Source organism: Trachypithecus francoisi, unplaced genomic scaffold, assembly GCF_009764315.1.
Source record: "Trachypithecus francoisi isolate TF-2019V2 unplaced genomic scaffold, Tfra_2.0 Lachesis_group4, whole genome shotgun sequence".
Classification (NCBI taxonomy): domain Eukaryota; kingdom Metazoa; phylum Chordata; class Mammalia; order Primates; family Cercopithecidae; genus Trachypithecus; species Trachypithecus francoisi.
Window position 1 is genome coordinate 117432660 of NW_022681469.1, and position 23855 is coordinate 117456514.

Sequence of the window (23855 nt, forward strand, 5' to 3'; positions counted from 1 at the left end):
ACTGCAAGCTCTGCCTCCCGGGTTTACGCCATTCTCCTGCTTCAGCCTCTCAAGTAGCTGGGACTACAGGCGCCCACCACCTTGCGTGGCTAGTTTTTGTGTATTTTTTTAGTAGAGACGGGGTTTCACCGTGTTAGCCAGGATGGTCTCGATCTCCTGACCTCGTGATCCGCCCGTCTCGGCCTCCCAAAGTGCTGGGATTACAGGCCAGAGACTGAGCCACCACGCCCGGCCAGAGACTCTGTTTAAAAAAAAAAAAAAAAAAAGAGAGAAGAACTGGGGCCTCTGCCTCAGTTTGCCCTGGAGCCAGCCGGGGCCCATCCTAATTTGGAGGACAGTCTTCCTGGTGCCTGGACATGCCAAGGCCCCTCCCACGTGGGACACCCTCTCCATTTAGTACCTGACCACCTGTTTCAAAACGCAAGTGTTTCTGGTTTAGAAACTTGGAAGACAGAATGTGTTTTCGCATCTTCTAGGAGGGTTTGCTGAGGACCGGACCACGTAAGCCTGAGTGGATCCGGACTCAGCTGCAGCCCTTACCTGCCTCGTGCTGATGATCTATGCATGCAGCAGACACATCCACTGTCCTGTGTGCAGGTTTTTAAAACAGTTGCCGTGGATGAAACTGAATAAACCAGTGACGATATTCAAAGTCTTTCTGTTCTTGGGGGGACGCTGTGGGCAGAGGGGATAAACTGCAGCCCCTGGCCCTCCCCTGGCATCTGCTGACTGGGGGACCCCCATCATGGCATAAAAACCTTCTCCTGTAGTGCCCTCTGGCCTCCTGTCACTGGTCACTGGCCAGTGTCCTCCCAGGCTGCCCCGGGAAGGGGGCGTGGACATCTCTAGAATGGAAGCAGGGTGCTCAGGTCCGGACACGCCGCCATGGGGCTCCAGCCAGGTGGGACCCCGAGAGCACAGGGTGCCTCTGCCTGCCGCTTCCCCTCCCAGACAGGTCCCTCTCTTTCCAGAAACAAAGGAAGGGGCAGCCCCAGAGGGTGGTTGAGTGACAACAGAGCCCACCTGGACAGGGTCGGCTTGGAGGTCCCCCCAGTCCCTTCAGGAGAGGAGCCACTGGAGCACTGGTCACCTGGGGACATTCTCCAGCCCCAGGTCACTGTGGGGCAGCAGGAACAGGTGAGTCCCTCCTGTGGGCTGGTGGCACTGCTGAGGAAGCACTGGACAGCTTTTTTTTTTTTTTATTCAGAGTGGCTCTGTCACCCAAGCTGGAATGCGGTGGCATGATCTTGGCTCACTGCAACCTCCTCCCTCTGGGTTCAAGCGATCTTGTGCCTCAGCCTCCCAAGTAGCTGGGATTACAGGCACACACCACCATGCTTGGCTAATTTTTGTATTTTTAGTAGAGACGGGGTTTCACCATGTTGGTCAGGCCGGTCTCGAACTCCTGACCTTGTGATCTGCCCACCTCAGCCTCCCAAAGTGCTGGGATTAGAGGTGTGAGCCACTGCGCCCGGCCTGTGTTTTTAAAAATACAGATTTATTTTAGAGACGGTCTGGCTCTATTGCGCAGGCCGGAGCCAAAGTGCAGTGGTACAATCATAGCTCTCTGCAGGCTCCAGCTTCTGGGCACAAGCCATCCTCCCACCTCAGCCTCCCAAGTAGCTGGGACTACAGGTGCACACACCACCATGCCCAGCTAATGTTTTTTGTAGAGATGGGATCTTGCTATGTTGCTCAGTGTGGTCTTGAACTTCTGGCCTCAAGCGATCCTCCTGCCTTGGCCTCCCAAAGTACTGGGATTACAGGTGTGAGCCACTATGCCTGGCCTGTTCTGTATTTTGTCGCCCACTGAGGTAGAGGCCCCCTTCTAGGAAATAATTTGTTTTGTTTTGTTTTTTCGAGACAATCTCTCTCTATCGCCCAGGTTGGAGTGCAGTGGCATGATCTCAGCTCGCTGCAACCTCCACTTCCTGGGTTCAAGCAATTCTCCTGCCTCAGCCTCCTGAAAAGCTGGGACTACAGGCATGCATCACCACCATGCCCAGTTAATTGTTGTTGTTGTTTTTTGAGATGGAGTTTCACCCTTGTTGCCCAGGCTGGAGGGCAGTGGTACGATCTCAGCTCACTGCAACCTCTGCCTCCCAGGTTGAAGCGATTCTCCTGCCTCAGCCTCTTGAGTAGCTGGGATTACAGACATGCACCAACACGCCTGGCTTATTTTTGTATTTTTAGTAAAGATGGGGTTTCTCCATGTTGGCCAGGCTGGTCTTGAACTCCCGACCTCAGGTGACTGCCTGCCTCAGCCTCCCAAAGTGGTGGGGTTATAGGTGTGAACCGCCGCACCCAGCCTTTTTGTTTTTTTTTTTCTTTTTCTTTTTCTTTTTCTTTTTTTTTTGGTATTTTTAGTAGAGACTGGGTTTCACCACATTGGCCAGGCTGGTTTCAAACTCCTGGCCTCAAGTGATCTGCTGGCCTCCGCCTCCCAAAGTGCTGGATTACAGGCATGAGCCACTGCACCAGGCCTTGTTATTATTTTTAACTCTGGCACTTCACCTTAGAGGCTGCTAGGAATCAGGTGTGCCAAGCAACTGGCACCACTCCATGGAAAGCGTTTGGGGCAGTGCCTTGGTTCTGCCAACCCTGAGAGGCCAGGCTGCCCCTTGGGCTGGGCAGTGGCCTCAGTACCAAGCCCCGGGCCAGCAAGCCCACCAGCCTCGAGAAAGACTGCACTTCCGGTGGAGGCTGCCATTTCCTTAAAGGCAAAACATGCCCCACCCCTGTCAAGGGCAGGACACCAGTCACTGGCATGGAAGAGCCCGCTCCACACCCAGCAGATCATCGACACAGACTTTTTTTCTTTTTTTTTTTCCAGATAGAGTCTCACTCTGTTGTCCAGGCTGGAGTGCAATGGTGCGATCTCGGCTCACTGCAACCTCCGCCTCCCGGGCTCAAGTGATTCTCCTGCCTCAGCCTCCTGAGTACCTAGGATTACAGGCACCCACCATCACGCCTGGCTAATTTTTGTATTTTTAGTAGAGACGGGGTTTTGCCATGTTGGTCAGGCTGGTCTTGAACTCCTGACCTCAAGTGATCCTCCTGCCTCAGCCTCCCAAAGTGCTGGGATTATAGGCGTGAGCCACCTTGCCCGGCCCAAGACTTTTTGCCTCAGATGCTGCAGAGCCCTGGTGGGGCCCAGGAGGGCAAGGCCCAGACAGGAGCCGAAACCCCTGTAGAACTTGACAACCTACAGCTCACACCTGTAATCCCAGCACTTTGGGAGGCTGAGGTGGGCAGATCGCTTGAGCCAAGGAGTTCGAGACCAGCCTGGGCAACATCGCAAGACCCTGTCTCCTCTACAAAAATACAAGAATTACCCAGGCTTGGTGGTGTGTGCCTCTAGTCCCAGCTACTGGGGAGGTTGAGGTGGGAGAATCATCTGAGCCCAGGGAGGTCGAGGCTGCAGTGAGCCAAGATTGTGCCACTGCACTCCAGCCTGGGTAACACGAGTGAGACCATGTCTCAACCCCTTTCCCAGCCAGTCTGTGGCCCACCCATCCATGGGTACTGTGGGATAGGGGACAGGCCGGCTCAACACAAATCGAAGCAGGAATAACCCCAGAGAATGGGCCTTGCATGGAGCTTGGCCCCTACCCCTGCCTGTGAGGGAGGACCAGCCTCAGCCTCACCACCTGCCACTCTGAGCAAACAGGCAGCGCTGTTTCCTGAACATCCTTCAGAAGCGGCTGAGGGATGTCAGCTGAGCCCTCACTGGGCCTGCTCTGGAGCGGGATGTCTCCGGAAGCCGTCCTTGGAGCCGGCACTTCCCTATTCGGGCGTGTCCCAGTCCCATGCCTCACTGTCCCCTTGCTTGAAGCTCCAAGAGCATGACAGCGGGCGGCCTGGTCTGCTGAGGTAAGCGTGCTGACGGATGCGGAAACTGCCACCCCAAACACAGGTAAGCAGACTTTACCCTGCAGGCGGTGGCTCCTGGGGCCCAGCCCTGCAGAAACACATGGGGCAGGCTGGGCGGAGGGGCTCACACCCATTATTCCCAGCGCTTTGGGAGGCTGAGGCAGGCGGATTGCTTTTGAGCCCAGGAGTTTGAGACCAGCCTGGGCAACATAGCAAGACTCTGTCTCTACTGAAAATCAAAACAGAACAAGACAACTAGCTGGGGATGGTGGCACACACCTGCAGTTCCAGCTACTGGGGAGGCAGAGGGGGAGGATCACTTGAGCCCAGGAGTTCGAGGCTGCAGTGAGCCATGATTGCGCCACTGCACTCCAGCCTTGGCAACAGAGCAAGACCCTGCCTCCGCACCCCCACACCCCCCTCACAAAAAAAAAGGAAAAGGAAACATACGAGGCTATGGGGTAGTGTACGTGGGCCAGGCTGTGGCAGAAGCCTCCCAGCATGGCCTTCTCCAGCCCCATCCTCGTTGGGTAAGGTGTCACTGTGGATCTGTGTGTTGCAGCTTCAAGGAGAGACCCAACTCTGGTGTCACCAACTTACCAGGTAATGAGTTTCCTAAAGTGTGCTCTGCTGGAAGGGCCAGCACGGAGGGGACCTAGGGAGGGAGGTTTCTTGCTCTACAGCGTCCCCAAGCCTCACCAGGCTTCTCCCCACCAAGTCTCTATGTGCATCATTCTCCAAATGTCCCTCCCCATTGCTGGAGCATCGTGCAGCGGCCAGCCCAGCCTGCCAGGGGCAGAGACCCTGCACTGGTCCCCGGGCTGGCTTATCTGCTCCAGTGCAGGGATCAGCTGGAGCTCTGACCCCACTCACATCTGGATACGCAGTGAGAGGCCCGTTGTGGCCGTGACACTGGGAGGAAGCCGGGAGGAAGCAGGGCTCCATGCTCTTGCTCCAAGTGAGCCGACCAGGGAGCCAAAGTCAAGGTGGCCTGGGAGCCACTTCCACCCACCTGGCCGCTGGGCTCTCACAGCCACTAGAAACCCAGCAGCCTCTCCCCTGGGTCTATGCAGGGCTCTTCAGCCCTCCTGGGCTCAGTGGCTGGGACGCTGCTTTACAGAGAGTGCATGGCTCCGCCACCTGACAGCTCCCAGAGGGTTCTGGGGGCCACTGTAAAGAGCGGTGCTGGCCCCGAACCTTTCCTATTCCCCTGGATTTAGTTCCCAGTAGGTGGTGGGGAACTGAACATTTTGTCTCATAGTGGTGGGAGAGAGGGCTGGCCACATGGGTCCAGGCCACCCCCTCAGCCTCCATAGCCTGCCTCTCGCCCCGCCACAGGGACAGCAGAGCAGCTCCCCCATCCAAGTAAGCACCCCACACACAGCCCCATCACAAAGGAATAGCTTCCTGGTGTTGTGGGAGGTGAGGAGCTTTTTTTTTCCTTTTATTTATTTGAGGGACAGGGTCTTGCTCTGTTGCCGAGTTAGGGCAGTGGTATGATTGTGAGCTCACTGCAGCCTTGACCTCGTGGTAAAGTCATCCTCCTGCCTCAGCCTCTCCTACAGGTGCGCGTCACCACGCCCAGACGCCCAGGGAATGTTTGTATTTTTTGTAGAGATGGGGTCTCACTATGTTGCCCAGGCTGGCCTGAGGTGCTCCTCTCACCTCAGTCCCCCAGAGTACTTGGATTACAGGTGTGAGCCACTGCACCTGGCCGGGAGCTCTAATTTTTCCTACATGTTAACAGCATTATGGGGCTGGGAGGAGGCTCTCAGATTTCCCTGCCCTCCTCACATCCTCAATCCCCTGGGGCGTGGGGGTGTCAAGCAGGAGTCAGGCTGAGCCTGACTCTGAAGCTATTACCAGCTCTTTAGTCTAAATTTCAAATCTTCAACCAACTCTGTCCTCTAATCCAACATATTCCCCAAATGAAGGGACTGGACGGTGAGATATCGGGAAACCCCATGAAAATAGATGCATAATAAAGGTGAAAATCATTTAAAATATTCCCCCTTTTTTTTTTTTGAAACACTCTTGCTCTGTCGCCCAGGCTGGAGTACAGTGGCGCAATCTCGGCTCACTGCAACCTCCACCTCCCGAGTTCAAGTGATTCTCCCACCTTAGCCTCCCGAGTAGCTGGGACTACAGGTGCGAGTCACCACACCCGGCTAATTTTTGTATTTTTTGTAGAGACGGGTTGTCACCATGTTGGCCAGGCTGGTCTCGAACTCCTGACCTCAAGCGATCCACCCACCTCAGCCTCCCAAAGTGTTAGGATTACAGGCATGAGCCACCGTGCCCGGCCCCCAATATTTTTTAAGCTCAAATGATCCCATGTCCCCAGGACCGTGACAAATTAAATAACCAAAACAAGAGTGGCCACAGTCCAGGTGGAAGGGGGCTGCCCCGAGGTGCCTTCCCATCAAAACCCGCTCCCAGGCGCGGCTCACACTGCTCACAGCATGTCACCCATCTTCTCTTGAAACCCCGTGAGTTGCGGGAGGCCCTGTCCTGTGCTCCCCGTTTCAATCCCAGGATCAGTCAAGTCTGGAGCCAGGGAGGCGGCTCACACGGGTCTTCCCTGGAAGGAGAGGGCAATTCGCAGCAGTTCCTGGCCCAGCTCTTGCTGCCCCCCTCCGGGGCCAAACTCGGCCGACAGCTCCCGGAAAGTGACGCAGATGCGGCGGGCCTCGATGTGTCTGCGGTGGATGGCGTGCTTCCACTGGTGCCTTGCGGCCCCTGTGAGGACCAGCAGGGAGCGGGCGGGTAAGGGGATGGCCACCTCCACCTCCTGGCATAGCACCGACCGGCTGGGTGCTATCACGCTGTCCACCAAGGCCTCCGGGGCAGCCGACGGAGCCGAGCAGAGGAGCAGGCTCCCGGGTGCCTCCCGACACATGGACAGCACGGTGGGGGACAGGAGGTTGAGGCTGACCAGCCGCTCCCCCCACAGCCAGGCGTCGTCCAGGTGGGGGTCAATGGCAGAGCCGCGCTCGGGGCAGTAGTCCAGGTTGCACTGCTCGACGGGCCGGAAGCCCTCCAGCCCCGGGTAGAGGCCCATCCTCCGCACCACTTCCCGGCTGAAGCTGGGGAGGCCGCAGAAGCCCTCAGTCTTTAGCTTCTGTTTCCGAAAGTTGACTTTGGGGCCATAGTCCTGACGGATGAAGACAAAAGGAACATGAGGTGTCTGACTTTACCAAGATGTCTACCACAGACTAGGTCGGAAGAATTCAATCACAGTGACCAAGGCAAGCAAAAGCCCCCTGGCTTCATGGAGGTGAAGCAGGAGGAGGCAGACTCAAGGAGACAGAAGTGACAGCAAATGGCGGGGCGTGGTGGTGCATGCCTGTAATCCCAGCGCTTTGGAAGGCTGAGGCGGAAGGAGCTCTTGAGGCCAGGAGTTCAAAACCAGTCTGGGTAACAAAGTGAGATCTCCTCTATATAAGAAATTTAAAAATTAGGTTGGGTATGGTGGCTCACGCCTATATCATCCCAACACTTTGGGAGGCCCAGGAGGTGGATTGTTTGAGCCCAGGAGTTCGAGACCAACCTGGGCAACATAGCAAAACTCCGTCTCTAGTAAAAAACCAAAAATTAGACAGATGTGGTGCCACAGGCCTTAGTCCCAGCTACTTAGGAGGCTGAGGTGAGAGGACTGTTGGAGCTCAGGAGGTTGAGGCTGTGGTGAGTGGAGACTGAGCCACTGTACTCCAGCTTGGGAGACAGAATGAGACACCCTGTCTCAAAATAATAATAATCATAATTAGCTGGGCTTGGTGGCATATGCCTTAGTTTCAGCTACTCAGGAGGCTGAGGTAGGAGGATCACTAGCTCCTGGGAGGTCAAGGCTGCGGTGAGCCAAGATCGCACCACTGCACTCCAGTCTGGGCGACAGAGCGAGACCCTGTCTCAAAACAAAAAACAAAAAAAAACCACGAAAAACCTGTACACAAATGTTCACAACAGCCAAAAAGTGACAACACCAATGTCCATTGACAGATGAATGAAGAAATGAAATGTACAAACATCCAACAGGATGTCACAAAAGAATGGGGCCGGGCGCGGTGACTCACGCCTGTAATCCCAGCACTTTGGGAGGCCAAGGCGGGCGGATCACGTGAGGTCAGGAGTTCGAGACCAGCCTGGTCAACATGGTGAAACACCGTCTCCACTAACAATACAAGAATTAGCCAGGCGTGGTGGTGGGCACCTGTAGTCCCAGCTACTTGGGAGGCTGAGCCAGAAGAATGGCTTGAACCTGGGAGGCAGAGGTTGCAATGAGCTCAGGTCATGCTATTGTACTCCAGCCTGGGTGGCAGAGCGAGACTCTGTCTCAAAAAAAAAAAAAAGCTACAATGAAGGCTGAGGGGGCACCCAGGGATGTTGACTGTCCCAGTGGCCATACATGGAGGCTGGGGAGGGAGGAACGGGGGTGAGGGGGTGAGGGGACGTGAGGAGGCGGGGTCACTCCAGCCTCCAGTAGAGTTTGGACACAGGTAGGGAAGGGGTGAGTTGGAGGGAACAGCGGGCCCGGGGAAGGGGAAGCGTGTGAGGAGACAGGACACTGATGGTGACAACGGGAGGTGGGGGCACCTGCAGCTTGGGAGAATGGGGTGCCCACGCCACCACCAAGCCAGCTGCAGAGAGGGGCAGAGAGCCCAGCAGCATATATCATGGGGAGAGGGGTACCCGGGTGCACCTCTGCCCATCGGACACACGACCTGCAGCAAGCCTGGCAGCCCACAGCCCCAGGGTCTGGGGAAGTCGCCCACTACTAACCCTGGAGGTTTGTGGGGTATGGCTGCAGAGGAAGGGGAAGGTCCCCAGCAGTAGGGCTGCCTCCTCAGCACAGCCCAGCCCTCCCCATGGGCTCAGGGCCGGCCTACCTGCTTCCTCCGTCCAGACTGGGAGAGCTTCCAGGGGTCACGGTCCATGAGCCGCACCAACTCGGCTTCTTCCTCCTGGGTCACAAAGTCCTCGATCAGCATCACTCCTGGGAATGGGAAGGCCCAGCCCTCAAAGTCAGATTCCTCTGCACCCACGGCCCAGCCGGTGTCGGAGCAGTAAATGAAACGGTATGTTTTCTGCAAAAGAAACACAGGTCCACAGGCTGGGCAACAGAGCGAGACCCCATCCCTACGAAAAGTTAAAATAGGCCAGACACAGTGGCTCACGCCTGTAATCCCAGCACTTTGGGAGGCTGAGGTGGGTGGATCACCTGAGGTCAGGAGTTCAAGACTAGCCTGGCCAACATGGTGAAACCCCATCTCTAGTAAAAATACAAAAATTAGCCAGGCGTGGTGGCAGGTGCCTGTAATCCCAGCTACTCAGGAGGCTGAGGCTGGAGAACTGCTTAAACCTGGAAGGCAGAGGTTGCAGAGAGCCAAGATGGCACCACTGCACTCCAGCCTGGTGACAGAGTGAGACTCAAAAAAAAAAAAAAAAAAAAAAAAGTTTAAGTAAAAGTTAGCCAGGTGTGGCAGAGCTACTCAGGAGGTTGAGCGGGAGGATCATTTGAGCCCAAGAGGTTGAGGCTGCAGCGAGCCATGGCTGTGCTACTGCACTCCAGCCTGGACAACAAAGCAAGACCCTGTCTCAAAAAAAAAAAAAAGGAAAGACGCGTCCTGGAGCCATGGCAGCCCCTGGCACTTGTGTGCCCTCAGGAGACCCTCTGATGGCTCATTTCTCCTCTCAGGCCACCGTGGAAGGCAGCTGGAGTCTAGGGGGAGGTGCAGGCAGAGCCTCTGCCCCAGGCTGACCGGGGGACGGCCTGCAGCCCTCTGGAGTTAACATGAATTTGATCGGTTTCCTTTCTCACCTTCCTCCCCTGTAAAAGAGAAGGGTTTGTACAACGCGTTTTTCCTTCTCCATTTTACAAAGGAGGCTCAGCAAAGTTAGGGAACCAGCCCGAGGCTGGACAGCACCTCCTGGACTCCTGTCTCCTCGGCTGCTTCCAGGAGGACCCAAACTGCCTGACTATCTTGAATCTGTGGACCCTCATCTCTTCAGGTCTTTGCTGATGCCACCCTGGTATCCCAGGGGCTGCCGGTGCCTATCACCAGCCTGAGGGTCACCCAGGAGGGCAGCCTCCTTCCCTACAGAGCTGAGCATTCAGCTGAGCTCCTCAGTGCCCCAGCCTCCCTCCTCTTCACTCTTGTCCTCAGGGCACTTTTCCAGACCCAGCATCACCCCTCAATCCTCATACCCTGGGCTGTCACTCAACTCCCACCCCATGTCCCTCTCTGCTCTGCCACCATCCCTGAGGCCTGGCAGTACTCTCAGGGCTCCCCCATGCTAAAGAAAGTCTGGAAACCAAGACGGGTGTGGTGGCTCACACCTGTAATCCCAGCACTTTGGGAGGCCAAGGTGGACAGATCACCTGGGGTCAGGAGTTCGAGATCAGCCTGGCCAACATGGCGAAACCCCATCTCTACTAAAAATACAAAAGTTAGCTGGGCATCATGATGCATGCCTGTAATCCCAGCTACTCGGGAGGCTGAGGCAGGAGAATCCCTTGAATCCAGGAGGTGGAGATTGCAGTGAGTTGAGGTTGCACCAGTGCACTCCAGCCTGGGTGACACAGCCTGTCTCAAAAAAAAAAAAAAAAGTTGGCCGGGCGCGGTGGCTCAAGCCTGTAATCCCAGCACTTTGGGAGGCCGAGACGGGCGGATCACAAGGTCAGGAGATCGAGACCATCCTGGCTAACACGGTGAAACCCCGTCTCTACTAAAAAATACAAAACACTAGCCGGGCGAGGTGGCGGCACCTGTAGTCCCAGCTACTCGGGGGGCTGAGGCAGGAGAATGGCGTGAACCCGGGAGGCGGAGCTTGCAGTGAGCCGAGATCTGGCCACTGCACTCCAGCCTGGGTGACAGAGCGAGACTCCGTCTCAAAAAAAAAAAAAAAAAAAAAAAGTCTAGAAACCACTCCTGGCCTTGTCTCCTCCCGAGCTCCCGAGCCACGGCTCCTCCTCCTCCTCTCCTGTCACCTCCATTCCTGTACCTGCAGCCTCCCATCCCCAACTCTCCCGGGGCCTCCACCTCTCTCAACTGTCTCTTTTCTGCCTTCTGTGCAGCCATCCTTGACCCTGACCCCAACTCTGCTGCCAGTGACTACTTCTTAAATCTCTCCCTTGGCTTTGGCTACCCCTTCCTGTCCACCTGTCTTCATTAAAAATAGTTAATGGCCAGACGCGGTGGCTCACACCTGTAATCCTAGCCTTTTGGGAGGCCAAGGTGGGAGAATCACTTGAGCCCAGGAGTTTGAGACTCGCCTCAGCAACACAGAGAGATCACATCTCAATAAAGAAATAATAATAATAAGTTCTGGCCAGGTGTGGTAGCTCACACCTATAATATCAGTTCTTTTGGAGGCTGATGCGAATGGATTACTTGAGTACAGGACTTCGAGATCAGCCTGGCCAACATGACAAAGCCCTGTCTCTACTGAAATACAAAAAAAGTAGCTGGGTGTGGTGGCGCTCCTATAGTTCCAGCTACTCGGGAGGCTGAGGCAGGAGAATCACTTGAGCCGGAAGATGGAGGTTGTAGTGAGCCGAGATCACGCTAGCGGACACCAGCCTGGGCAACCCCATCTTGAAAATAATAATAATACATTTTTTTGTTTGCTTTTTTGAGATGGAGTCTCGCTCTGTCACCAAGACTGGAGTGCAGTGGCACGATCTTGGCTCACTGCAACCTCCGCCTCCTGGGTTCAAGCAATTCTCCTGCCTGAGCCTCCCGAGTAGCTGGGACTACACGCACGTGCCACCATGCCCAGCTAATTTTTTCTTGTATTTTAGTAGAGATGGGGTTTCACCATGTTGACCAGGATGGTCTTGAACTCCTGACCTTGTGATCCTCCCGCCTCAGCCTCCCAAAGTGCTGCAATTACAGGCCTGAACCACCGAGCCCGGCCAATAATAAATTTTTAAAAAAGAGTTTTGCCAATGATATATTTGCATCCATGGGCCTAAACATTTTACATGGATTATCTAGTTTCATCCCTAGGACAGCCCGAAGAGGAAGGTACCACAACTGTCATGGGCAGGAGGTGTAGACACGCGGAGGTTCTGGCCAGAGTCACCCAGTGAGGACCTCGGAAGCCACCAGACCTCAGCCCTGGGCTCTGTGGCCTGTCTCCTCTTCCTCTCCCATCTCCAGCTCCTCACACCCTGGGCTGCCACTCACTGTGGGCCGCTGTCTTCCTCTGTTCTTCCCGCCGGGGACCTCAGCCCCTTCTAATGCTTTACTTCCAGCTCAGACACCTCCTGAGATTGGCACTATCTCCTCCTGCTCCTGGGGCCCTCCCACGGGAAACATTAAAATTGGGAGTCCCCTGTGTGTCGGCTGAGCAGGCTGGACTTGTCCCAAAGGCCATGGAGCGCTCTTGAAGGGTTTTAAAGGAGTGATGAGGTCAAATGTGAATTTTAGAAAGATCTGGAGACGGGGAGGGGCAGCTATGAAGGGGTAGAGGCTGGAAGGTCAGTGAGAAACTGCCCCAGTGCTCTGAGATCCTGGACACCTCATTCTCCTTGTTCCATAGCCATCGTGTTGGGAAGGTGTTACCTCCACATGGCCACTGGCGTGGGTCAGACTTTCCACAATTTTTTTTCTTTTCTTTTCTTTTTGTTTGAGGCAGGGTCTTACTCTGCCACTCAGGCTGGAGTGTAGTGGCGCTCACAGCTCGCTGCAGCCTTGACTTCATGGGCTCAGGCAATCCCCCCACCCCAGCCTCCCACGTAACTGGGACTACAAGCACACGCCACCATACCTAGCTAATTTTTAAATTTTTTGTAGAGGCAAGGTCTTGCTATGTTGTCCAAGCTGGTCTCAAACTCCTGGACTCAGGCGATCCTCCTGCCTCAGCCTCCCAAAGGGCTGGGATTCTTGGCATGAGCCACCGCACCTGGCCCCTTTCACAAATTAAAACTCTTAAGTTCATTCATATTGTTGCACAGCCGTCACCACCATTCAGAACTTTTTCATCTTGCAAAACTGAAACTTTTTCCCCATTAAACAACAGCTCCCCATCTCCCCTTCCTGAGCCCCTGGCAGCAACCCTTCTACTTTCTGTCCCTGTGACTACCCTGCATAGCTCACACAACAGGAATCCTGCAGTATTTGTCTTCTGTGACTGCTTCCTTAACTTAGCCTCATGTCCTCAAAGTTCATCCATGCTGTAACATATGTCAAAATGTCCTTTTTTTTTGAGACAGGGTCTCGCTATGTTGCCTAAGCTGTAGTGCAGCAGGGGCGTGATCATAGCTCACTGCAGCCTTGACCTCCCAGACTCAAGCAACCCTCCCATCTTAGCCTCCTGGGTAGCTGGGACCACAGGTGCGTATCACCATGCATGGCTAATTCTGTGTAGAGGTGGGGTTTCACCATGTTGCCCATGCTGGTCTCAAATTCCCGGGCTCAGGTGATCCACCTGCCTCGGTCTCCCAAAGTGCTGGAATTATAGGCGTGAGCCACTGTACCTGGCCTGTCCTTCCTTTTTAAGGCGGAATAGTATTCCACTGTGTGTATACACCACGTTTTCTGGATCAATTCATCTCTTTTTTTTTTTTTTTTTTTTGAGGAGTCTTGCCCTGTCACCCGAGCTGGAGTGCAGTGATGCGATCTCGGCTCACTGCAGCCTCTGCCTCCTGGGTTCAAGCGATTCTCCTGCCTCAGCCTCCCGTGTAGCTGGGATTACAGATGTGCCTCACTAAACCCGGCAAGTTTTTGTAATTTTAGTAGAGGCAGGGTTTCGCCATGTTAGCCAGGCAGGTCTCAAACTCCTGACCTCAGGTGATCTGCCCACCTCAGCCTCCCAAAGTGCTGGGATAACAGGCAACAGCCACGGCACCCGGCCCAACTCATTTCTTGATAGATACTTGGTTTGCTTCCATCTTTGGGCTGTCGTGAATAATGCTGCTATGAACATTGGTTATCTCTTCCAGATCCTGCTGTTAGTTCCTTTGGATATATACCCAGAAGCAGGACTGCGGATCATGGGTAATTCTATGTTTAATTCATGAGGCATGTCATTTGGTTTCCACAGGACCTTGGGCACTTCTACCATGGACGATGGGGCAGTTTCTTTACTGGCTTTCCAGCCTCCACAACTTCATATCTGCCCCTTCCCTTCCCAGGATCTTTCTAAAATTCACATTTGACTTCACTCCTTTAAAACCCTTCAAGGGCTCTCCATGGCCTTTGGGACAAGTCCAGCCTGCTCAGCTGATGCGCGGGGAACCATCTGTGGTCAGACACCACCCGCCCCCCGCCGCCCCCACCAACCTCTCCGGCCTCATCTCTCTCACCTGAGCCATCACCACTCCACCTTCCTACCCCACGCAGTTTTCTGGGTTGGAATGCCCTTGCAACCAACCACAATCCTTCCATGATCCTTCCATGCCAGCCCAAAGGTGGTGAGTTCTTTTTTTTATTTATTTTCTTTGTGTGAGACAGGGTCCCGCTCTGTCACCCAGGCTGAAATGAGGTGGCTCAATCATAGCTCACTGCAGCCTCCAACTCCTGGGTTGCAGCGATCCTTGAGTTCCTCTTCATTAGTTAACTGGAATTCACTGTCTCCTTGCCCATTGCAGTCCACGGCCTTCAGGCACCGCTGGACTGGTATTCAGCACCCTCGATCGACCCTTTCCGTGTCATCTCCTCGCGAGCCCGTGAAGCTCGCAGCGCCAGACCCGAGAGGCTACGTCGAGGTTTGCAGGCAGATCCCCGCAGAGTCCCCGAGGTTACCTGTGATCGCACCCACCCACGTTCCAGCCCCTTCCCCACTCCCAAGCCCGCTCCTTAAAGCCCTCATCTCCTCACCCCGCATCGCGCCTACCGCAAGGGTCCCTCACATGCTTTGATCCCGGCCCGTATCATGGCCAAGCTGGGCCTCAGTTTCCCCAGATGCAGAGCGACGTCTGTGGGCGCGGCCCCTATCCCATCCCTTACCGCTGGGGGCAGTTCCCAGGGCGGGTCGCCGCCGCGCTGCCGCTCGCAGATCAGACAGGTCCGGATGCCCTTGCAACCACATTCCCGAAGGACCTCGGGGGTCTCGGCGGCGGCAGCCGCCATCGCGCCGTCCGGGTGGCCAGTGCGCAGGCGCAGCCGTGGGGGCCGCTGGGAGTTGTAGTCCGCGCGGGGAGGGGGCACGAGGCCTAGGTTCCGCTTCCTTCCGGTCGTTAACGCCCACGGGCTCGCGCGGCGCCACCTCCTGGGCTCCGTTACCGCGGACGCCAGTACCGGGCTCCAGGAGACGCAGGGCGACGCCAGACGCCGGAGCCGCCGACTGGGTCGGCGCGGGCCGCACCTCCTCGCCATGGGCCGCCTCTCGGCGCGGCTGCTGATGCAGCGCGGGCGGCCCAAGAGCGACCGGCTGGGGAAGATCCGGAGCCTGGAGTAAGAGCCGGGCAGGGGGCGATGCTGTGTCCGCGGAGCCGGGCGGTCGGGGGGAAGAGCGGGGACCCTCCCCAAAGGCCTGCCTGTCCCCGTTATCGCTCTCTGGCTTCGGCAGAGTCGCTCCAAATGTCTTCTTGTTGGGAGATCATGGCCCTACCCGCTCGCCGCTAGCCCCGAGGGGCCTCATCCCCTGAAGGGAGCCCGGAGAGTTAGGGGCACAGCCTGCTGCTACCATTAGAGGGCCTGGGAAGCACAGGGGAGCCCCCGAAGGATCTGGAAGAGCATCCTACAGGGGGCTAGGATGCCCCCCAGTCCTAAAGTAGTTGCAGTTTTTTTTTTTTTTAAGTGGTGGGGAGTCGGGAGTAGTGGCGCGCGCTTCTAGTCCAATCTACTCGAGAGGCTGAGGCGGGAGGATCCCTCAGCCCAGGAGTTGGAGGCAGCAGTGAGCTATGATCGCGCCTAGGCAACTGAGTGACACCCCGTCTCTAAAAATAAAGTAACGGGGAGGTGGGCGGGGCGGTTGCACTTGTGCGAGAAATGTCAGGTGAAAAAGCCTTCTGAGGTAGCTGGGGCAGATTGGTGTGGGGTGCAAAGCCTGCCCGCCCCCTAAGCCTTCTGCTCCCAACTCCAGCCTGTCAGGGTTGGAGCTGCTCTCCGAGCACTTGGACCCCAAGCTCCTGTGCCGCCTGACGCAGCTGCAGGAGCTGGACCTATCTAACAACCAGCTGGAGACGCTGCCGGACAACCTGGGCCTGTCCCACCTGCGTGTCCTCCGCTGCGCCAACAACCAGCTGGGGGATGTCACTGCCTTGTGTCAGTTCCCCAAGCTCGAGGAACTCAGCCTGGAGGGCAACCCCTTCCTGACGGTAAGTAGGGGCCTCCCACCAGCCTCATACTGGGGGCCAGGACTCTGTTGGGCTCAGGCTCAGCATCTCCTGAGCCACTGCCGTTCACTCCCTCTTCCCCAGGTCAATGACAACCTGAAAGTCTCCTTTCTCCTGCCCACACTCCGTAAGGTCAATGGCAAGGATGCATCCTCAACTTACTCTCAGGTGGAGAACCTGAATCGGGAGCTGACCAGCAGGGTAAGGGGATGAGAGGATTATTGTGTGCTTGGGAGCTATAGGGGGCATCAGGAGAGTGATGGAATTGGACATCAGGAGGATGTGAGGAGGGTGACTGATAGGGGCTCTTTGCCCTAACAGCCTCTAGCCTCATGTGCTTTTTTTTTGGAGATGGAGACTGACTCCCATCACCCAAACTGGAGTGCAGTGGTGCGATCTTGGTTCACTGCAACCTCTGCCTCCCAGGTTCAAGTGATTTTCCTGCCTCAGCCTCCCAAGTAACTAGGATTACAAGCACCTGCCACCACGCCCAGCTAATTTTTTTTTTTTTTTTTTTTTTTGAGACGGAGTCTCCCTCTGTGGCCCAGGCTGGAGTGCAGTGGCCGGATCTCAGCTCACTGCAAGCTCCGCCTCCCGGGTTTACGCCATTCTCCTGCCTCAGGCTCCCGAGTAGCTGGGGCTACAGGCGCCCGCCACCTCGCCCGTCTAGTTTTTTGTATTTTTTAGTAGAGACGGGGTTTCACGGTGTTAGCCAGGATGGTCTCGATCTCCTGACCTCGTGATCCACCCGTCTCGGCCTCCCAAAGTGCTGGGATTACAGGCTTGAGTCACCACGCCCGGCCCCAGCTAATTTTTTGTGTTTTTAGTAGAGACAGGGTTTCACCATGTTGGCCAGGCTGGTCTCAAACTCCTGACCTTAGGTGATCTGCCCGCCTTGGCCTCCCAAGTGCTGGGATTACAGGTGTGAGTCACTGCGCCCGGCCTAACTCTTATAAGTAGCTCTTTTTTTTTTTTTTTTGAGACGGAGTCTCGCTCTGTCGCCCAGGCTGGAGTGCAGTGGCCGGATCTCAGCTCACTGCAAGCTCCGCCTCCCGGGTTCACGCCATTCTCCTGCCTCAGCCTCCCGAGCAGCTGGGACTACAGGCGACCACCACCACGCCCGGCTAGTTTTTTGTATTTTTTAGTAGAGACGGGGTTTCGCTGTGTTAGCCAGGATGGTCTCGATCTCCTGACCTCGTGATCCACCCGTCTCGGCCTCCCAAAGTGCTGGGATTACAGGCTTGAGCCACCGCGCCCGGCCATAAGTAGCTCTTTCTGGGTTCCTTTTATTTAGAGACAGGGTCTCACTCTGCTGCCCATGTTGAAGTGCAGTGGTGTGATCATAGCTCACTGCAGCCTCCAACTCCTGGGCTCAAGCAATCTTCCCGCCTTAGCCTCCTCAATAGCTGGGGCTTTAGGCGCATGTCTGGATCATTTTAAAATTTTTTGTAGAGATGGGATCTTGCTATGTTCCCCAGGCTCCAACTCCTGGCCTCAAGCGATGCTTCTTCCTCAGCCTCCCAGTGGCTGGGACTACAGGCGCCTGGGCTGTTTCAGGGTGGGGTGGGGGTGGGGTGTGTGTGTGTGTGTGGTTTATGAGGCTGTGATTCCAGGAGGCTTCCAGCAGGTGGCAGGATGGAGGGCTGGGTCTGGAGGAGCTGGGGTGGGCCGGGCCTGGATCTGCTCGGTCTTGCACCAGGTCACAGCTCACTGGGAGAAGTTCATGGCCACACTGGGCCCTGAAGAGGAGGCTGAGAAGGCCCAGGCAGACTTTGTGAAGTCAGCTGTCAGGGATGTCCGCTACGGGCCTGAGTCCCTCAGCGAGTTCACCCAGTGGCGGGTACGTCCCTGTCCCGATGTGCAGGCAATCACTGGCTTTCATATCCCTAGTTGCCTGGAGGTCCCTGGGTGTGAAGGGCTGAGGGGCTGTGGGAGTGGGGTGAGTCAGGGTGGGCAGCCCTGTTGACTGGAGAGGCCCTTCCCCAACTCTGGAAGCACAGGCTCCCCCTGACTCTGCATTGGCAGGGCTGGGGGCGCCTGGGACTGTGCCCAGCTTCCTGATGGCCTGGCCCCACCCAGGTGCGGATGATCTCTGAGGAGCTGGTAGCCTCCAGTAGGACCCAGGTGCATAAGGATGACAGCCCAGAGAAGCCCCCAGAAGCTGGAGCTGCCCACAAGCCCAGGGTGAGTGCAGCTCCTAGGGCTCTGAGGTCAGCCCAGCCCCTCCTGCCTAGAGAAGCTGCAGGAGACCAAGGTGACCTGGGCATGGGCCCAGGAAGCACCCCAGGCCCCGACTCACTCCCTAGACGACCCCAGGCCAGCCTGGGCCTCCTACACCCACAGTGAGGTGGGGTCCAGCCTGTGATGGGCAGGAAGGAAGCCCCTGGCAGATGTGCCCATGGTCACAAGGCCCCCTCCACAGGCCAGACTGGCGACCTTGAAACGGCCAGACGATGTCCCACTCAACCTCTCTCCCAGCAAGCGGGCGTGTGCCTCCCCGTCGGCCCAGGTAGAGGGCGGCCCTGTGGCAGGCTCCGATGGCAGCCAGGTGAGCTGAGGTGGCAAGGAGCAGGCGGCAGATGAGTTGGGGCTGGGCAGCTGTGACCTTCCTCTTCCCACACAGCCTGCCCTGAAGCTGGAGCCCCTGCACTTCCTGCAGTGTCACAGCAAGAACAACAGCCCTCAGGACCTGGAGACCCAGCTGTGGGCCTGTGCCTTCGAGCCCGCCTGGGAGGAGGGTACATGGTGGCGGGCAGGCAGGGCGAGGGCTGCTGGAAATGGGGCCACCTGGATGGGTGGGGGATCAGGAGAAGAGCTTAAAAGGCATCATCAAGTCTGGGAGGAGGAGGCTGCAGGGAGGACTTGGATGGGAAATGTCTCCGCTCATCTGACCTCTCAAAACCGGGCACTCAGGGGCCACATCCCAGACCGTGGCCACGTGCGGCGGGGAGGCCGTGTGCGTGATTGACTGCCAGACAGGCATCGTGCTCCACAAGTACAAGGCACCCGGCGAGGTGAGTGCAGGGCAGGGGTGCCCGACTGACTCCTGAATAGCAGCATGGGGATGGGTGCAGGCTTGGCCCCCTGCCCAGTGGCCTTTTTCTTTCATGCTGGGGCTCCCTCCCCCAGGCCCGGACCTGCCCGTGTGTTCACACCAATAGCTCTGCCCCAGTGACTGTTTCCTCTAACCCCCGCCCAGGAGTTCTTTTCTGTGGCCTGGACCGCCCTGATGGTGGTCACACAGGCCGGCCACAAGAAGCGCTGGAGTGTGCTGGCAGCTGCAGGCCTGCGGGGCCTGGTCCGGCTACTGCACGTGCGTGCCGGCTTCTGCTGCGGGGTCATTCGGGCCCACAAGAAGGCCATCGCCACCCTGTGCTTCAGCCCCGCCCATGAGACCCACCTCTTCAGTAAGCCCCTCCCCTTCACCCCTGGGACCCCCAAGCACCCCTGTCCTGCTGCCCCAGTGGCCTCTGTGCTCTCTTCCCTGGGATGGCTGGGAGCTCAGGCGCCTGCCGGGCCCCGGGCTGCACTGCTCCCACTCTAGCTGTGGCAGGAAGCCATGGCACTTCAACCCTGGCTTTATCCACAGCCTGCTCTGTGGCCTTGGAGTTTTCCAACAGCTTGGGCCACTCTGTCCCCTGTCAGTGACCTGGGGGGATGCTCCTGCCCCCGGGTGTGGTGCCCCCCGGCAAGGGAGATGGATGAGCCACAGGAGGTGGCTGCTGGAGCCACCGCATCAGGTTACAGCGAGGAGACAGGGATTGCGGGCCCAGGAGTATTCTGTCTCCCAGCCACGGCCCTCCCTCCCTGCCTCGATGACCGCGGGCTCAGCCTGGTATGCAGCCGGCAGGAGGGAGTAAGGCCACCTCAGGGCTACCTCTCCCCTGCCCCACTCCCTCCTCAGCCGCCTCCTATGACAAGCGGATCATCCTCTGGGACATTGGGGTGCCCAACCAGGACTACGAATTCCAGGCCAGGTGACGTTTCGGGCGAGGCTGGGGAGTGGCCAGCTGCTGGGGCAGGGACACCTTGGTCCAGGGCTGACGTTCTGCTCCCTCTCCCCCACCGGCAGCCAGCTGCTCACACTGGACACCACCTCCATCCCTCTGCGCCTCTGCCCTGTCGCCTCCTGCCCGGATGCCCGCCTGCTGGCTGGCTGCGAGGGTGGCTGCTGCTGCTGGGATGTGCGGCTGGACCAGCCCCAGAAGAGGAGGTGAGGCTGGGCAGGGAGCGCCTTGGAAGCCAGGTCTCTGCACAGGGTGACTGTTGGCCCAGATGGGCTCAGAACAGCCTGGGCACACCCGCTAACCATAAGGGTTGTTTTCAGGGGCCTCTTCACGGAGCTGGCCTGTCCCACCTTCCTGCCAGGCTTGGGAGGAAAGGACTCTGACCCTGCCCTCACCCTGGGTTCCGCTGTGGGACTGGGCCATGATGACCTCCCCTTCACCTGGGGCTTCCGCACCCTGCTATACCCGTGATCCAGCCACTCCTGCCACTCAGCAGCAGCGTGACGGTCCTCTGTGCTAGCGCAATGCCTTCATCTGTAAAGCGGGGCCAGTGGCTAGTGGAGGGCAGGGGAGGCCGTGTCTGGGCAGGCAGGCAGGCTTTGCAAATGCCACGTTGAGGCTTTGTGGCTCATCTGTCCTGCCTAGAAAACCTCTGAGACAGGGCTTGGCAAGGGGTCCCTGTCCTCTTGGGGCCCCCAACCTACTGGGGAAGACAGACCCTAAGCAAAGGTGGCCTGTCAAAATCCCACAGTGTGATGCCAGCTACGAAGGAGAGGGAAAAAGAGTAACGGGCAGGGGGACACTAGCGTGGGGGCCTCAGGGGACTCTGCTGAGGTGACCAGCAGCAGATGGATTTTCTGGGGCTCACGCTCTCTTCCCTGGGAGCCCGGCGAGGGAGTCAGCAGGCAGAGGGCGGGAAGGTGCTCGCATGGAGGGAACGGTATATGCAAAGGTCAGTGGCAGGGGAGCTAGCTGGTCTGCTTGGCCATGTGGCCACAGCTGGGTGGATTCAGCCCAGAGCGAGGTGGCAAGGGTGCCTGGGCAGGGCACGCTAGGCTTTGTCAGCCACAATAAGCTTTGCATTTCTATTTTTTATTTACTTTTTAGTTGAGATGGAGTCTCCCTCTTTGTCACCCAGGCTGGAGTACAGTGGCTCGATCTCGGCTCACTGCAACCTCCGCTGCCAGGGTCCAAGTGATCCTCCTGCCTCAGCCTCCCAAGTAGCTGGGGTTACAGGTGCCCGCTACCAGGCCTGACGAATTTTTTTTTTTTTTTTTTTTTTTGAGACGGAGTTTTGCTCTTGTTGCCCAGGCTGGAGGGCAATGACACAATCTCGGCTCACTGCAACCTCCACCCGCCCGGGTTCAAGCAATTCTTCTGCCTCAGCCGCCTGAGTAGCTGGGATTACAGGCGTGAGCCAACATGCCCGGCTAATTTTTGTATTTTAATAGAGATGGGGTTTCTCCACGTTGGCCAGGCTGGTCTTGAACTCCTGACCTCAGGTGATCCACCCACCTCAGGTGATCCACCTGCCTTAGCCTCCCAAAGTGCCAGGATTGCAGACGTGAGCCATTGCACCCGGCCAATTTTTGTCTTTTTAATAGAGACGGGGTTTCGCCATGTTGGCCAGGCTGGTCTCGAGCTCCTGACCTCAGGTGATCCACCCGCCTCAGCTTCCCAAAGTGCTGGGATTACAGGCGTGAGCCACTGCCCTGGGCCAAGATTTGGATTTTTAGCCTACCTACAACAAAGTGGCCGGGAGGAGCTTGGACACAGCAGCTGCTGTGCTGAACGGAGCAGCAGGGGCCTTGGTGGCAGCGACGGTAGTTATAGGCTTATCTTTCTCACCAGCAGCCCCTGGGCTGCCTCCTCCCTCCCTGCCCATGTGCCTGGTCCCCATGTCTAAGACACTTCTTCTCATGCCCTCTGCCCAACTGGGTCAGGCCTGGCCCATGGTTAGCTGCTGGGCCACCCTCCTGGCTCCAGGCCAGTCTCCGAGTCAGGTAGCTGCCGGGACACTTCTCCAAGTAGACACTCCCACACGCTCTCAGCTCTGAAACATTCAGCAGCCATTCCCGTCTTTAGAGTCAGAGCAGATGCCCCCAACAGCCCCCTGGGCCATGGCCTGGAAACACCTGCCCTACTTGGCTGCCAGGAGGGCCCCTGCTCATCTCACACTCGGCTGGCTTCAGAGCCTGTTCAGACCACCTGGCCTAGTCCTGTCCTGGAAGAGCCACCCCCTCGTGCCTCTGGGTCACTACTGTGACTTGGGACACTCAGGTGCTGGCTCCCCCTTCCAGGGCAAACTGAACCTTCCTGGGGCCAAGCATGTATCTCTTGGGTGGCATCTTCTGTGCAGCCTTCCCACAGGGCAGGGTCCCCAGCAGGTGCCCTGCAGATTCCCCGGGTGAGCGGGCAGCTCTCTATCTGCAAGGAATGGACAACCAGCATCTCCTGCTGCCCCACAGGGTGTGTGAAGTGGAATTCGTCTTCTCCGAGGGCTCCGAGGCATCTGGACGGAGAGTGGATGGGCTGGCATTTGTGAATGAGGACGTCGTGGGTAAGTGAGCCCAGCTCGCGGGACAGCCTGGCCTCTGGGCACACAGATGGGCCACTTGTCCCCAGGCTGGGCTTCTGATGATCTCTAGTAGGAGGAGGTATTCGGGAGGGGCCACCCTGCACAGCTCTCCCTTCTCCCCCATAGCCTCCAAAGGGAGCGGCCTGGGTACCATCTGCCTGTGGAGCTGGAGGCAGACGTGGGGGTGCCGGGGCAGCCAGTCCACGGTGGCAGTGGTGGTCCTGGCACGGCTGCAGTGGTCACCCACCGAGTTGGCCTACTTCTCGCTCAGCGCCTGCCCTGGTGAGCCTGCCTGCCTACCCCATCCCCTCAGGGCCTCCGGGAGCTCTGCCCCGACTCAGGCTCCACCTCTGTCCTGACAGATAAGGGGATCGTGCTCTGTGGGGATGAGGAGGGCAACGTGTGGCTCTACGATGTCAGCAACATCCTGAAGCAGCCACCCCTGCTGCCGGCAGCCCCGCAGGCCCCCACGCAGGTACTGCCCGGCTCATCCTGCCCAGACTTAGGCTGGCAAGGCATCAGGGACCCTGCCTTTGGTCAGCAGGAGCCCAGCCCAGCCCTCCTCTCTCCCCCCACCAGATCCTGAAGTGGCCCCAGCCCTGGGCCCTTGGCCAGGCGGTGACCAAGACCATGGTGAACACGGTGGTGGCCAATGCTTCCTTCACCTACCTCACCGCCTTGACGGACTCCAACATCGTAGCCATCTGGGGGAGGCTGTAGCCTCACGCCATCGCAAAGGACCAGGGACACAGCTAACTTATTCAGTTTTGGGCCGATGGGGTGGGGGGGTCTTTCTATCAGTGAATATTTTTATTAAACTCTCTACTGTGGACAAGAAGCCTGTGGAAAGGTGTTTCGAGTTATGCAGGAAAAAGTGTTCCTGCTTTGATTGACAGGCAGGCCCAGGAGCTGAGGCTTCTAGAGCAGAGACTCATGGGAGCTCATGGGTTTGCACACTTCCCTCCGGCTCAGCACTGCCTCCCCAGCAGACCCTGGGCTCCGGAGCTTTGGTCCAGAATGAATTCATCCCTGCCAACCGGAGGCCCCTGAAACAGGTCATCTGCCTGCATCAAGCCTGACAATCCACTTGCTTATGAAGTCACCGCTGCTCAAG

At 57.3% G+C, this 23855-nt stretch overlaps 2 protein-coding genes across 2 annotated transcripts; one reads left to right on the forward strand and one right to left on the reverse strand.

The window, feature by feature from the left end:
* Positions 1-5288: 5288 nt before the first annotated feature.
* Positions 5289-15233, reverse strand: ALKBH4 (alkB homolog 4, lysine demethylase). Its single transcript, XM_033192598.1, has 3 exons — positions 14826-15233; positions 8760-8957; positions 5289-7027 (listed from the first exon to the last, which is right to left on the reverse strand). The coding sequence occupies exons 1-3, from the start codon at positions 15192-15194 to the stop codon at positions 6440-6442; spliced, it is 1155 nt and encodes a 384-aa protein (XP_033048489.1). The 5' UTR covers positions 15195-15233; the 3' UTR covers positions 5289-6439.
* Positions 15047-23579, forward strand: LRWD1 (leucine rich repeats and WD repeat domain containing 1). Its single transcript, XM_033192597.1, has 15 exons — positions 15047-15272; positions 15904-16138; positions 16241-16357; positions 17856-17996; positions 18236-18340; positions 18579-18704; positions 18780-18894; positions 19070-19170; positions 19356-19563; positions 20061-20133; positions 20229-20369; positions 22632-22723; positions 22868-23023; positions 23104-23216; positions 23321-23579. Exons 1-15 carry the CDS (start codon positions 15193-15195, stop codon positions 23459-23461), a joined length of 1944 nt encoding a protein of 647 aa, XP_033048488.1. The 5' UTR covers positions 15047-15192; the 3' UTR covers positions 23462-23579.
* Positions 23580-23855: the final 276 nt, after the last annotated feature.